The sequence below is a fragment of the Ceratosolen solmsi genome, unplaced genomic scaffold, assembly GCF_000503995.2.
Source record: "Ceratosolen solmsi marchali unplaced genomic scaffold, CerSol_1.0 scaffold30, whole genome shotgun sequence".
NCBI lineage: Eukaryota > Metazoa > Arthropoda > Insecta > Hymenoptera > Agaonidae > Ceratosolen > Ceratosolen solmsi.
This window is the reverse complement of record NW_011948421.1, coordinates 7,620,604-7,638,094: the sequence shown is the minus strand read 5'-3', so window position 1 is coordinate 7,638,094 and position 17,491 is coordinate 7,620,604. Positions and strand designations below refer to the sequence as shown.

Here is a 17,491-nt window from a genome sequence, read left to right as displayed (position 1 = left end):
AGAAGAAATAAATGTTATTATATTATCAGTATTTATTAAAATTCAAGTCCGTTAAATTCTTTCATAATAAAAATGTTTTTAATAAATGTAAAAATAAATAATACAGTTATCATTCGATAGTTTGTATTTAAAACGTAATATAAAAGTTTAATAAATTATAAATAAATAATTACTTTTAAGAGGTTACTGGAAGAAAGTAATTTTTAATATAATTCAATAAATTCTTTTAATCAGTTTTGATATAAAATATGCTGTTTGGTCTTTAAAAGATGAAGAAAACAAAGATAGAAGGGAAGAAAATGTTGAATCAGTACATGGTATTGATGATCTTTCGATGACCTAAGCATATGTCGAATCCATTACGAGATGCACGACGAGGTGTAACGGTGGAAAATTACGTGAGAGGTTTCAATTCTTTACACCTTCAACAGCAAGTTACCTTAGTCAAGACGGTATCGGCTACGAATGAAAATTATTTGCATCCTCTCCAATACCAACAGCAACATAATCACTATCAACACCATAATCACAACCTTCATTACTATCCACATAATCATCAAAGCCAGCCAGCGAGCAGCAGTCGATTAAGGAGGTTAAGAACATTGTCATTACATCGTAGTATTGAGACAATGCACTTATCTGCTGAAACGCAGACACAGCATCAGGCTACTGTACAAGCCAATCAGCGTCCTGATTACGCTCTTACAGCTGATCTCTTGGCAGAGAGAACGTTGAATGGTTTATTAGCCGAACATCCTGGTGAACTTGTTCGAACCGGTGGGTTTATATCTGTAACCGTATATCATAAATTTATCAAATACGATAAAAAATAATCAGATAAACTTCTCTTAGTAATAATTAAAATGCACAATGAGCCTGTTTAGAAAATAAGATGTTATTGACAAAAATATTAATTCATAGAAATATAAGTTTAAATTTTTATGTGAAAAATAATATTCTAAATAAAATTTATTATATACTTAATTTATATTTTAGAATATTCATGGTATAATTTGTAAAAAAGTAATTTTAAATTTTCTATCTAAAAAGTAATTGTAATGTGTATGTATTAATGAGATTGTGTTGAATTAATGGAATATGATAAACAATAAAATAGTTTTGAATTATAGTTTATTCGTAAAGTTGAATATTATTTTTTATATTATTTAATATATAGTTTATTTTAAATTAATCAAATCTATAACAACAAAATTAAAATAAACTTATAAATTTAATATTTTAAGTACTAATACTGCAACTAAAAACACTATTTTTAGGAGATATAATAACGAAATTATATAATAAAGTTTAAATAGAAATTAATAAAAGTAAAATTATACATTATAAATTTCATTTACTCGAATGCATAGGTATTATTATTACAAAAAAAACATTTTTCTTCAATATGTTATAAACTATATAATTAATATAAAGAATTAAAATAATTTACGATAAGTTATATTGTATTCAATGTGATTAATTTTTAATATAGTAGTTTGATATAGTTAATAATAAGTGAAATATATAATTGAAACATATCTAAATTTTGTTTTATATTTCTATAAAAGTTCCATTTAATTTTTATTAATAAATATTGCATCATGATTAAAAAATAAATATGTTATTTTTATTTTTGTAATTTTTTTATTATAACATAAAAAAGAAAATAATTTAAATTGAAGAAATAAAAATAATTTTTTTTAAGAATTACAGAAAAATTTTATATAGTCATATATGAATTCTAATATATTCTCAAATAATTATAAAAAATTTCGAAACTATGTCATGATCTGATTCATTAGTTAAATTTGCATATAAATCAGTTATCTTTGAGTGTACACCTATAATGAGCTCAAACACATACCAATAATTTTTAACAAAATGAATTCACAGTTATTCAACATAAGCTCCATCAACAATACTCGAGTAAAATTTCGAGTTGAACAAAAATTGAAATTCAATCATAGAGCTTTGGGCATGTAACTTAAGCATTTTACAGATGTGACGTTGTGGCTTATACCTATTTTGTTTAAGTGATTAATATTAAATAGAAATTTGAAAAATCACTATCAATTCTATTTTTGCATATTAGTAATTTAATTACTGTAAATAGGTCACCAGCATAGTTATTAACTATGTAACAAATATAACGTTGTATTTAAAATATAGCATATATTAGACATATAATTTTATTAAAAAAATTGATTGATATTGATTAAGAAATCAAGATAATTGATTTACTAATATACATGTATATTTGCTATTATATTGTTAATTAATTAATTATAATAACATTTTATTAAAATATAAAAACATTTACTTAATATTTAATTAACATCTAGTTTAAAATAAAAAATATAGCTTACATTTAACATATTATTTTATTAGGTAACGGTATTATGTAGTTATACGCTATAAAGATGATAGCTTTAAATTTATAAATATATACCTAGTTATATTTAAAATTCGGGTATATTTCTAATTAATATATGTTTGTGCTACTTAAAATACAATTGATATGTTGTATACTATAAATATTTTAATGTAATTTTTGCTTTTTATAAGTATAGGTAAGTGGTAGCTTACATAAATATACAATTTAAAATTTTTAATATCAATACTTAATTTCTATAAAAAAATATCTATATTACCTAAAATCTATATTACCAAATTATCTATAAACATATCTATTTAAAATATTATTAATATTAAATAGGATATTAATAATAGATTAATAATTGGATCATAAATTCTCCTTGAATATATAATTGCTATTTTTAATTTATGTATGTAAGATTTATGTAAAAGAATAAACATAAATTAAAATTTATTTTGGTATCAAGCATTAATATATGCTAAATTATTTAATACTATTAATTAACTTAATCCAATACATATATCTATTAGTAGAATGAATTTTTAACGAGAATACTAATTTTATATATTATACTTTGGAAAGATAATATTTAATTATTGTAAATAAAAATTATAAAAAGTGAATTAATATTTAACATTATATATTGCTTTATAGGTTTTATTCGATTATTTCTTTTGCGTAGATGAAAATATTGAAAAAAATAAAGGACTTCCTCTGTTTGTTGAAAGGTTCACCGCATGTTGTGTGCACAGTACTCCCGACTCATTGGCGTTCTAATAAGACATTACCAGTAGCTTTCAAAGTTGTAGCACTTGGAGAAGTAGGCGATGGGACATTGGTCACCGTAAGAGCTGGTAATGATGAAAATTGTTGTGCCGAGTTGAGAAATTCTACAGCCCTTATGAAGAACCAGGTAGCCAAGTTCAATGACCTTAGGTTCGTTGGACGTAGTGGTCGGGGTGAGTTACCAAAATTTATTTTTGTTTATTTAAAATTTATATAAATGATTATAAAAAAATCTAATTTTTATACACAAAAATATCTTTAAATTATAAAATCATTAAAAATAATATATTAGTTCTATGCAGAATAGTATGATTTGAGATACCTGTTGATATTATCTTATAATAATAACTGAGAACTGTTTATTTAAAATGATATTTTCAGATTTAAATATTTACTTGATATTATATATCTTTTAAAATAATATTTGGAAAAGTACAAAATAATTGATTATTAGATTTATTACAAATAGTATTTTTTTTCTAATAAAATTCAAAGTTTTGATAAATACAAAATAAAATTATATAATTAATTACACGTTAAACTGTTTTATACCATTTATATTTTATAATAGATATATAAATATTATAAATAACACTAAGAAATGAATAAAAGCTAACAAAATTAATTATTAATTTAAATGCACGTTTTATTAACTTATATATTTTACTTTAGTTTCAGATAAAAAGTAATTTAAAACTGAAATTAATTAATGCGATGGTTAATAAAATAGAAATTTAAATTTTAAATATTTATATTCTCTAAAAATGCGAAAAAATATATAATTTACATAAAAAAAATTTTATATCAAATGAATGCAATATTATTTTGAAATATTACCTATTTTTAAAAATCAAAAAAATGTTTATGTTTAGATATATTTGTAATATCTTAAATAGTATGTATTATAGCATGAAACAATCTAGTGCCATTAATGTTATTTATAATTTAAATTTCGCTATAAATGAGATTTTAGAAAAAGAAACGGAATATTTAAAACTAGTTTAATATTGCACTAAAATATTCTATTCAGAGCTAATCAATAATACATTATATATTTTTAAAACTTAATGATTCAAAACTTAAAATAATATAAAGTTTAACTCGTTATATGATTAATAAAAATTAAAAGTAATTACACTTTATTTTTATACTTCAACATGTATTTATTAATTTTTGTTCAATATTGTTTATTAATTTAGTATATATAAAGTAATATAAATAAAATGAAAGTAAAGTATAAAAATTTATATTATTTACATTAAGTTAATAATGAAAATAAGTGCAAGAAAAATTAAAAAAATATGAAACTGTATTCTATGAATTAAAATAAACATAAAAATTGGATGGCTGAACACTTGACACCTTGAATAATTTATTTCTAAAATCGAATATGAAGGATGTACATTACAGAGAGAAGTTAGAGAGAAGGAAAGAAAAAGGAGGAAAGAAGAGAGCTAAATCTTCAGTAGTTCTGTATATTATTTGGTCTCATTTTTGTTTACTTTCTCAAATAACCATGATTCTTTTTTTCTTCATTCAATTTTCTATTTTTTTTTTCCATCGTGTTACTGAAAATACTTAAAAATATTTTTAATTTATTGCTTTTCAAAATTAACAGTTTATATCAGTATTTGCTAGTACTACAGGTAAGTCAATGAATAGTCCAATAGTAAAAAAAATAGAGATTTCAAAGTGGAGAATAAAGCGCATTACGGTATTTCTTCAATATTGTGTGATAATTATTACAGGCTAACATCATTGAATTTTTTCAAATAAATGAATTGATATTCAAGCCTATTTTAAGGAATACTTTTCTATGTCTATTGTAAATGTGCATAAAAATTTGATTTATAACTTGAAATATAAATTTCAAGTTATAAATTTAGATACGTTCATGTATAGTACAATAGTCCTCATATGTGAATAATGCTATAATTATGCAAATTAAAATTTCTTGAAAAATTTTATGAAAGTATTCTAATTCTTATTACAAAAATATAGATTAATAATGTAATATTTTTAATTGCTAATGCATCTTTAACAATACATTTGGCTATTTATATTTATTATATGTTCAGTAAATCTTATCTTCTACTTTGATATTTTTCAATTGTTTTAAAGTCAAAATTTTAATATTTTTTATTATCTATTTTTAATATAATCTATTTCTTGGGAATTTAAATTTTATATTTTTTTATTTGTAAGTATTTGATGTAATATATTATCGCATTATTCAATTTTCATATATATTTCGTTATTATATATAGCCTCTAAACCCGAAAAATGGTATAAAAAATTAACCAATTATTTCATACTTCAAGATTATAAAGTATTTATAAGGTGTAAATAAATTTTCTACAATTATTTTTTACTTTGATAATTAATGATTACCTATACAAATACTTTTGATATTAGCATTTTATTAATATTTCTCAAGGAAATCAAAGATTGAATTAAGAATTTTCACCAATTTAAACTCATGAAGCAAAAGGTTAAAATATTTTTTTAAAATTTCAATTTACTATTAATAGAAACAATTATTGTAGTTTTTTCATTTATACCAATGTTTTTGTATAAATGTATGTAAAAATCTACTATAAATGTACATTGTATAAAAGGTAATAATGTGGATAATAAGGAAAATGAAAGGCAATAATAAGGAAACGTGTATGTAAAATAAAATATTTTATATATAATAAAAAATACATTGGTACAATTTACATAAATATAATTAAAATTTCTTATTTGAATTATTTAGATAATAGAATAGACTTTATTATAATTTTTTCTCTTTACAAGAAAAAAATGGAATAATAAAGGAAAAAATATTAGATAACTGATAAATCAGGTAAAACACAATTAAATGCACAACAATGGTTAGAGCGAATGAATAAGAAAAATATTGCTATGTAGTCGATCATACCTATAAGAGTGTATGTATGAACATATTATTTTAAATAAGTATAATAAGTAGATTATACGTGAGGACATTGAGTATTTGCACGAGAAAAAAAGGAATCTATATGTGTATGTAAAAGAGAAACAAAGATAGGAGGAAATAGACAGAGAGAGAGAGAGAGAGAGAGAGAGAGAGAGAGAGAGAAAGAGAGAAGGGATAAAGAAAAAAGATGTGAAGTGGTCGAGAATAAGCGGCTTTTGTTTCCATGGCAGAGAGTACTAATTACCTTATTATGGTTTTAGCTCATCATGAGTAAATATAACAACCAACATTTTGTAGCGCTATCCTTATATTGCAGTCAGATTCATTAAAATTGTTCACTGAAATATTTTCGTGTGGATCATTAATAATTATTGATACATATTATAATAAACAATCTTATAAAGAGAATTATAATGAATTTTTCTTAATATTAATTTCTTTTATTAATTAGTAAAGCAATGTAGTTTCATTACACAAAATTTCTATCCTAATATATAATAAATAATATTATTGCTATTATTCTGTCCGTCTGTCTGTGTGTGTGTGCGCATGTGTAATTAAAATTTCATATTTAAATGAATAAATTTAAATTGAAGTATATAGTAAAATTTTGGAAAATTGACATATTTTATTTTTAAAATTTTGTTGAACTGTAGTAATTATTTTCTAATAATAACTAGTAATAGTAACTGTGAAATATACTTATTAAGGAAAATATTATTTATTTACGGAATAAATGTTACTAAATTTGAGAGAGATAAAGAAAAAAAATGTACATGAATCTTGACATTTTATTCGGATAAAGTGACCTAACTGAGAAGCGAGTATTTCTTAGTGACGTGTTTTTTATTACATTTAGTATGATCGACGAACGAGGGAAAAGTTTAAGTTAATGAGTAGAGTAAAAAAATTATATGTATAGGGAAATAGAGGAAAAGACAGATACACAGAGAGATAGAAAGAGAGAGAGGAAAGCGGGAACTTGCACAATTCACAAGTTCTCACTCATACTCGACGATGTGAAGGGGTGAATATTATCGTTTTAGTGCAGGACTGTATATCAACTCGGCACCCCTTTTGGCTCTCCCGATGCGGATTAGCGTCAACCTTTTGGACATGAATGCGTTGTTACATGGGAAAGAGGGAACAAGAGTAAATATAGAGACAGAGGGGATATAAGAGAGAAGAAAAGAGAAAGAGGAAAAAATGTGGGATGCAAAAAATTTAGATCGCAAGAATAAAGAAAGAAGAGTCCAGTAAACACATTTAATAAATATTGGGAAATTTTTTATTATTTGTGTTATTGATTCTAAATATGTTATGTACATTTTATTTAATTATATGTGATATTTTTTAAACAATTAATTTTTAATTAATATGAAATTATAACTCTTTAGAAGTTTATAATTTAAAATAATAAAAAATCACATATGAGAATATTTTAAAATTTATATTAATATTATTTGATGCACTTTGCATCATTATTAATAATTGTATTTTTAAATTAAAATTATTAAATAATATTATTAATTCAGACCATAAATGAATTTTTAATTTAAATAAGAGTATTAATTTAATAATTTAAATTCGAAAATCCTAATTAATACTCTTAAGTATGAAAGATATGAATAATTTTTTCAGTTTTCAATTTTTTATATAAGTATAAATAAAATTCCAAATAGAGTTACATCAAAATACTGCTTTATATAATTCATTCACAGAAAGATAATATTTACTTTTCTATTTTAAGGAACTGAACGTAAAAGATAAAATTTTTATACTTTAGTAAATTTACTATGTTATGGTAAACATTCTGTGAGTAAATTTGTAATAGATAGTGAATTATATATTATTCTTAGACTTTTTTAATTTCTATCAGATGAATAATAGGAATTTTTATTTACTTTTTATTAAATTACGCATTTTATACACACTTAATATATTTATCGTATAATGATAATACTTATATAATTCTAAATGACAATTTAGTTTATAACAAAGATAATTAAATTATTGCAAATTTAAAGGTTATATAAATATTTCATAAATAAGAATGCTAAAACAAATATGAATCCAAAAATTGAACAAAATTTATATTGTAGAAGTAAAATGGCAGAAAATATCAAAATTAAAGTGAGTGAATCATATAAAAAAGTTATCGATATATAAATAACATGAAAAAATACGATAAAAAGAGAAAAATAATAAGTAAAAATAATGAAATTTATGCACTACAATATTGGAGTTGCTCTTGCGTTTTATGTTTGGTTTAATCGTTCTTGTCGAATATAAAACAAAGACAAAATACGAAAAAAAGGTCTTTAATAAAAATTGCTATCATCGATTCTATAATCGATATCTTTCAACCCGTTGTATCTTTGTATTCGTATTTACTGATAGTTACTTTTTTGTTGTTGCGTAGAATATATTTTGTAAATTAAGCTCCAATAATTTATGGAATAGATTTTAAACTGGTATATATATTGATATTTGACGAATTGAAAGTATGCTTATCACTTGATGTAATTGAGTTATGTAGGATGTTTGATGAATTATAATGTTTTTATGGATTTTACAAAAATAATATTTATTACTAGAGAATTTAATTTTATTTCTTTCAATTAATGTTTATATTTTTCTTTTAATTTAAATTATTATTTTTGAGATTTAAAATTAAAATTATATCGATGTTTTTAAATAAAAATTTTGTAAAAGTAGGATCGTCCTTTTATTGAAACTTAGTATTTATTACTGGCTAATTACATGAATCTACGAAAGATAGTTCGCGTTCAATAATACACTTATACAATCTTAGTAATGTAATTATTTTTATTTTAATGTAGAGTTAGGAAGAAATATAATTTGTCGTTATTTCTACATTCATAATTGTATTTTTGTAAATATAAATGTTACGAAAATAGAACATAAGTATCATGTGTTTTGCATCCGCAATTTATTTATATAAAATGAGTGCAATAGTTTAATAACTACTGTGTCAGATATTATTTTAAATTATTTTAGTTTTTACTTTTATTCATTATCAATGTTATATAATATTTAAAAAATTTATACAAAACTGATAATGAAATAATTAAAACTAACTTGTTAATATATGAAGTATAATAGTATCTTTCATTGATGTAGTGTTGTTACAGAAATGTACATATAATAGAAAAAATCAATTTTATATTGTATTTTTAAAAAGAAATTATTTTCCATGGATTGTAATATTTGGACAATAAGTTCGCTTGTCTTCACTCGCTAGATACATACAAAGCGGTTTCCCAATTGAGTTTCCATTCTATTTGTTTTTACTTACTCGAAGGGAATTGACTTAGTTCCGGATCCCATGCGTCAGAAGACGAATGCTATTACGATTGCAAGGGAGTTTCACGCGAGTTCACGCACAAATGATTTAATAAGTTGTAAAGGCTCGTCAAGCCGAAGAGGGTCGAAACACGTTCTTTTCTCTAGACAATTTTCCCTTCAGATAAAAGAAATATATCAAAAACAGCCTTATTCCCTTAATCACTAATATCCAGAAAAATAGATAGATTGTTAATGTATTTGTTTAGAATTTTACTTTATTTACTAATTGTTAAATAAAAAATTTAAAGATCTAAAGCAGATAATAAAATTAAAGATTAAAGTGATATAATTTAAAATGCTGATACGAGATAAATTTTTTTATTAATATAATCATCAATGTAACCAAATCAATTCGAACACAAATGATTACACATTTATAATAAACATATGTTGGTAAACTTAACTTAGAATATTTATACAAAATCTATATTGATTACATATATAAAAGTGTAATACTAAATTTTAAATTACTGATGTGAGATAAAAAATATATAATTTATTGAAATTATATAATTCTTATAAAAATATATGGTTTAAATTAAAATAATATATTTCAACAAGTAAAAATACATAATTACACTTTACTGTATCAACTTTTAAATAATTTATTATGATTTAAAAAAAGATGTGTGTTATATGTTTAATAATTGACATTTATAATTATAAACTTGTGAGTTTAGCTTAATAAAATGAAATTTAGTGATGAAAGTGGTTTTAATTTTTTTGATAATAAAATTCTATTGTGTTAAACGGTATAGGATGTAAACGTATAAATAGATATCAGAATCAATTCAATCAATATGTAATAATAAGGTAGTTTGAAAGTTGTTCAAAATAATGTATCCTATTGAAGATGTAAGATGTAAGAAAAATGAATCTTAAATACATATGATAAAAATCATGGAATACTAATCTACGTATACTCTTAATCGATTTATTTATTTTCTCATCAATTTATTTGCATTTCACATATATATGTAAATAACTGAATTTTTAATGTTTAATCCTTCAGTGAACTTGATGTCTCGTATCTCTATATTTTTTTATGCATTATGAATTTCTCTCTAGTATGCATTTTATCTATCTATTAAAGAATTCATAATATTTATCTAATTTAGGAGAAAATTAAAAATGTAATTATAGAATGATCGACTTTTTCATCGTAACGGATTTATTTTATCTATCGACCGATTTTCAGTTAATTAATGGTTTCATTTTGATCTGTTATTTTTATCTTTGATCTCATTTACTGATATTTATTATATGAAATTTAATATCATGTTTATAATATTTAAATTATATGAATTTTATTATTCTATTCACTGCAAATATTTTTACATTATACGAGTGAATAAGAAAACAATAATATTTTATAATTATTATTATAATACATGCCAATAATTTAGATTATAAATTACTCAAGTTTTTATTTTAATTAAAATTTTAACTTTTTAAATATCATATTAAAATTCTCAGAATATTCTTGTTTAATTTCCTTTAGAAATAGTTTTTTTACAGTAATACTTTTTATAAATGGAACTAAATAAATTATACATGGACTATTAATAATTACTTATTTTTACATAATTATATGAAAATAAATTACACGAAATGTTAAAAATTTAAAAATAGATCAAATTTATGTAGAATTTGCATTGATTAACTAATACTTATTTTAGTTATCCATATAAAGAAATTGTGTTAAATATTTGTATATACCAATTTTTACCGAAGGTCTGCATTTTTTTACTACGGGTATCCACTGAAAAGCTGTTACTTATTTGCGTTAAACTAACCTAACATAAAATATACCACAAAATCAGCAAAGCATCTTGGGTATCTACATCGTATAAACGAGATTTCAAAGAAGAAACGGAATACTCAGTAGGGATGAGATTTTGCAAGGGTTCTCAACTGCTACGACGTTCTTCCATTGAGTTACACATAATGCTTAGTAAAGGCCTCTGGCGTCGCGTTGACGGCAATAAATTCACAGACTCGTTAATTCTCTACCTTCTTAGCGTCGACGTTTATGTAAATCGAGAATGCTTCTTTTTAGTCCCTTGCGGGGACTCTTTGTACCCAATGTGATTTAATTAAATTTGATGCTATTTCAGCTATCTACTTATTCTTTGTATGCTGGATGATTATGTAAAAATACGTAGTCATCCAAATAGCCTTATTTATAAAAGCTTAACTTCTGTTAAGTCAAAATGAAACGTGCATTTACGGTTTGTTGTTCAAACATTATATGCTAATCAAATATTTTATAACGTGAGTAAAGTAATAGTTTCAGATAATTAATTGTATCATTTTAATATTATTACAATAGATTTTTACGTAAGTTATAGAAACATTTAAGTTTAGCCAATGTTTAAAATTTACTAAAACATAAAATATAAAGTATTATATTCAAAATACTTAATTTCATAATTTATGAGTAATAAACATCTCGAATTGATTTTGAGAACAAAATTGTAATTCAATTGATGTATTCTTTACTATTATACACTATGATATAAAAATTGTATAGTGTAAAATAATATATACCAAAGGAATACTGTTTTAACTTAATAAACATTTAGTTTAACTACATAATATTTATATTATATATCACATTTATTCTATTAAGCGAATATATTTGTCAATAAAATGAAAATAATTAAATAAGCATCATAAATGTATAAAAAAAAACCTTATTTTCTTCTTACCATATTAATATAAATATTCTACTTATATATTGTTATTTTATCGAAATTTTCTGTACATAGTATGTTGTTGACAAATCGACGGTAATAGTTTATTTTAATTATTAGGTAAGTTTATAATTTCATTCGTTTTATTAGACGTACTACAATATATTTTATATATCAAATAATTAGTACAATAATTTTATTTTCATTGCTTTTATATTTCTAATTTTTTTCACTTTATTGTAAATAATTTTAGCCTTCATTATAAAAATATAATTTTTAATTTGGTAGCTGCTTTATTAAAACACTAATCTACATTCTGTGTTTTTGTAATATAAATATTGAGCATTACATTATTTTCAATTCATTATTTAACTTTTTTAATTATAAATAAATTCTAGTTACTGTTGAATAAAAAATATTATTATTCATTATTTCAATTTGTGATAATATATCTATATAAAAAAGGCGTAGTTAATATAGAAGTAAAATCTTTTACACTTTTGTAGTCAATAAAGTATGATAATTATATTTTGGATGAATATTATACGTAATATTTATACTCCATTTGCATTTTATAGATACACAGCTCCATAGTACTGTATACTATATAATACTTTTCAATTGATTACATTATTTATATTGTTATAAACTTTAGTATATATATATATATATATATAATACAGATATGTAATATAAAATTCATATGTGTTGATTAATATTTGCCTTTATTAAATACCGTAGTATTTTATGAAATTAAAAGCTTCAAAATGAAATACTTAAATGTACTTATACCATTTAAATGTAATATTATAATTATTATACAATTACTGATGAATAATTAATAAAATTTAACTTTATAAAAGAAATGAGACACAAAAATATACTTATAAAATGGAATATGAATGAATAACATATATACCACGTTACATTGAAAAGACAAAAGCGTATGTTTTTAAGATATTCAATTATACGTTAATTTCAAGATTTAAATCCGTTATATTATAAATATAATCTATCGGAAGGTAATTTAAATATAAGAATGAAAAAATTTTTTTTATTTTTTCAATTTTATGAGCATAAATGTAAAATAAGATATGTTTTAATATTAATCATTCATTACTATGATATAAATTTATGAAATCTTTTCAAGCTTAATAAATTGTATAATAGAAAGAGAAAGAATTTTTCTTTAAATTTTATTTATGCTTATCGCCACTTTGTACACAAACATAAGTACACATTTTCAAAAGTAATCAATTTTATGTACACTTTAACTAGAAGATTATATATTACTTTTTATAGCATTAAAAACTCTGAATAAGTTTTTAATTAAGTTTTGATTTAATTATATTTATGTAATGAAACACTAAATAAGACGAAATACAATATTTATTCTACATAATTAAACTACATATTCATATATAAAATGGCATTACACGGATGGATATCACATTTTTTCGGTAATTACTCGTTTTCGGAGTAATAAATTATACATTTTAAATAAAGTTATTTATTGTAGTGTATTTTTTATGTAGTTTTCTTCTTCAAAGTAAAAACGATAAATTTGCAAAGCAATTTTTTATATATTTTTACATTGCTTTAGAAATCTAACTCTTTGTATGCAGCCAAGAGCTAGCTTAAAAGTTTTTCATGTTTGGCCTTATTTAATATTTCGCTTGTTTTCAAACTTATATAAAATACATTACACAATAAAATTTTATTTATACATTGTATAATTTTATAATTATAGATATATAGATATATTAATTATTAATCTATAACATATTAATTCAATATTTAATATATAAATCTATACATTTCGATATTAATTAATATTTATTAATGTATTATGTTTCTAACTAGTACAGTAAATATATTTAATAATATTTATACGAAGAGTACACATAATTAAATGGAAAAGTTAAACTTTGTACTTTAAATATTTTCAACATATTTCTTTTAATACTTAGTTACAGTAATTTTTAATATATATACTTACATTCTTCCTTTATCTTTTAATTGTGTATATTTTGGTTCTAAAATATTAAACTTTAAATATTCAATAAGAATAAAAATTTAGAGGTTGGTTAAAATTATTTTCAAGAAATTAATTTTGTTTCATATTATATAAAAATTTTTATTATTTAATGACAATTAATTAATAATTTAAAAAATTATGATAAAAACTTTTTATATATCATTCTTTTTTATTTTACGTTAATCGCATTTTGTTATTTATTAACCTTAAACAGATTATGAAAATAAATCTAAATATTACTTTTGATACGATTTATAATTAAATAAATCATAATATAATAAAGAATAAAGATTTTTTCAAGCATAACAACTTCATACTAATATTTTTTATTTTATTACTTTTTACATTATATGTTATTATATAATTTTTTGTTTTTTTTTATGCTTTATCTGCAAATTAATTTTGCATAATTTGATTTATACAGACTGTAATTAAAAGAGTTTATATGATTATCCATGCAAATAATGGTATTATGATGTATAGAGAATTACAATTATTTTATTTGCAATAAATTGTTTATAAAATAAATAAATTAATAAATGATTGTATCAAATTGTTTTAATTTCGATCCATGTTTATTAAAATATAATTTTAAATAGATATTCAATAATTATTATTACAATTTATCAAATATTATTTATAGTGAATGAATAAATAATGAAATGGATTTTATAATGCTCAGATGTTCTTTACGTTTATAATAATTCACTACTTCTGGTCGGTACAATTAGATTTGAATAAATAAAACTAGGCCGAAATATAAGATATTGTTGTTAATATTTTTTATGTCAAATTCTTTATGTAGGTTTAAATTATACGAACAAATATCTTATCAATAATTTAATAATTTTTTACCGAGTATATTACGATCTCTTTTTAACTCAATTGGCTATATACCATAGCTGTACACAAAAATATTTTTATTTTTAATATATTTTATTATTACAGACAAAAATATATATTATAAACAAACTGATATTACTTACGAATTACTCTTATCCGTAAAATTTTTATAATTATTACAGGAAAAAGTTTTACGCTAACGATTATGCTTCAAACGTCACCACCTCAAATAGCAACTTTATCTAAGGCTATAAAAGTAACAGTAGATGGGCCAAGAGAACCACGATCAAAAACACGTGAGTTACAATAATAATTTTTTTATTATATTTTTTATTTTTGAAGCAATTAATGGAAAAACAAAAACAACATAGTAATTTGATAGTATTAAAGAAATATCACTACTCATAAAACTATTTTATAATATTAAAACAAAGTTATAAAGTTCATAATATTTAAATAATATGTAAGTAAAGAAAAAGTAAAAAATAAATTAATTATTCAAAAATGAAGCAGTATGAAAATTACATAAACATTAGACATCTTTTCAGGGCATCAGGCGTTTCATCCATTCCATTTTGGGCCTCGATCATTTCATTTTGGACATCTACAGGATCCGTTAGGATTTAAATTGTCTGGTAAGTCAGTACAATTATTTCTTACCAAAGCACATAGATGTAATTTTGAAACCTTCTTTATCTTTTGGACATTTATGACTTTAACTCGTTTAATTTGCTTACTTATTGCAGTTTTCAATCTTCAGTCATTATTATGCAAGATCGTGGGATCTTGTATGATTTCTATATTAAATATTTCCAACCTTTATATATTTATATTTTTGTCTGTTTCTCATACATATACATACGCATGCAATAACTATTAGATTCAACTATATTTATTTAATTTATATAGAATAGAAGTCATATGTAATAATATTCTACAACTACGAAATATTATAGAGAAAGTTTGTACTTCAATATATTAAATAAATAATTTCTACGCCTTTTTATGATTAATAAAATCATCTTCAGAATAGAAATATACATAAAATAATCATGCATTATTAAAATGAGAATATATATAATATTTTATGATAATTGCTATGTGTTTTATAATTACATAATGCAATATATAAAATAAGTACGTATAAGTTTAATTATTAATAATGTTTTTTTAATCTATTGTTTATACCTTTTTCTATACTAGTAATGATAAAATGAAAAACTAATAATTTCAAATATAAGTTTATAGGCTTACCCTAAATTTATTTGTAAAAGAATTGATTGTTATTTTATTTAACTTTATTTTTTAATAAAATAAAATCTAACCAAAAATATTATTCTTATATGTTTAGTTGAATATTAGACTTGTAAAATTACAATTAAAAATCAATTTTTAAATAATAGAAAATATAAAAAATTATATTAAGATATCTTACTAACGCAACAAACTGTATGCAAGTACAGTATCTATTTTCATCATGTGCATTTGTGTTTTTGTACTTTGTCTTCTTTAAGACTAAGTGCATATTCTTCTCTAAGTGCATATATACCTTCCTACTTACTTATCTTTCTAAATTCATTTTTTTTCTATTTTTCTTTTCTCTTTATTCAAGCATTTAAGGTAGTTAAATCTGAATTTTCACGCATTAAAGCTATGCAGCAGCAGAGAAATTGTCATTGCTGTTAAAACAATAATGAAAACACTGCTCAAAATAGAATTGTCCAGTATTTAAAAGGATATTAAGTTCTCATTAGTATCAAAATCTATTTGAAAACTCCTGAATTTTCCCTTTTGATTTAACGCGGAATTTTCAGTTAAAATCACCACTATCGCTAATATGACTCACATCGACATCCATAGGACTCTTCAACTCGACAAAATAATAAATTCTTGTCTTTCGTTTTTCATATTGAAATTATGTATTATACTTGAACGAGAATAATTATTTAATAGAACCTTAGAATAGAGAATATTTAACAAAACCATAGAAATAGAACCTTGTTAACTTTTTGTGTTGTATATTTTATTACATTAATGTAATCTGATAAATGAGATCTAATAATGTTCATAATATCAAATATTCGTTGTACCATTCTTTATTTAGTTAAATTATATATTTTCTGTACAAAAATATAAAATGTAAGTATGCATGTAAACAGCCTTTTTAACGATATTTTTAAATAAAAAAATATCGAATTGACTAAGTCAACAATAACAATATAGCAAGAGATACTACTGATAAAATGAGCTTCTAAGCACTTATTTGTTTTAAAATAATTAATAAAGAAATAACAGAAATATTATATATTAGATATGCAAATAATAGAAATGTTTATTTAAATTGAAATTATTTTAATATTTATTAATTTATTTTAATTAATTAATTATTAATATTTTTTAATGAAAATATATAAACAATAAATAAATACATTATATTTTAT

The 17,491-nt window shown here is 21.5% G+C and overlaps 1 protein-coding gene across 1 annotated transcript in view; it reads left to right on the top strand.

Moving 5' to 3' along the window:
* Nucleotides 1-281: 281 nt before the first annotated feature.
* Nucleotides 282-17,491, top strand: part of LOC105361694 (uncharacterized) — a 31,951-nt gene continuing 14,741 nt past the window's right edge. Inside the window, exons 1-4 of the mRNA XM_011498946.1 lie at nucleotides 282-777; nucleotides 3,106-3,336; nucleotides 15,233-15,346; nucleotides 15,599-15,685. Of these exons, the coding sequence (XP_011497248.1) occupies nucleotides 348-777; nucleotides 3,106-3,336; nucleotides 15,233-15,346; nucleotides 15,599-15,685 (862 nt within the window). The 5' untranslated portion in view covers nucleotides 282-347. The remainder of the gene's footprint in view (nucleotides 778-3,105; nucleotides 3,337-15,232; nucleotides 15,347-15,598; nucleotides 15,686-17,491) is intronic.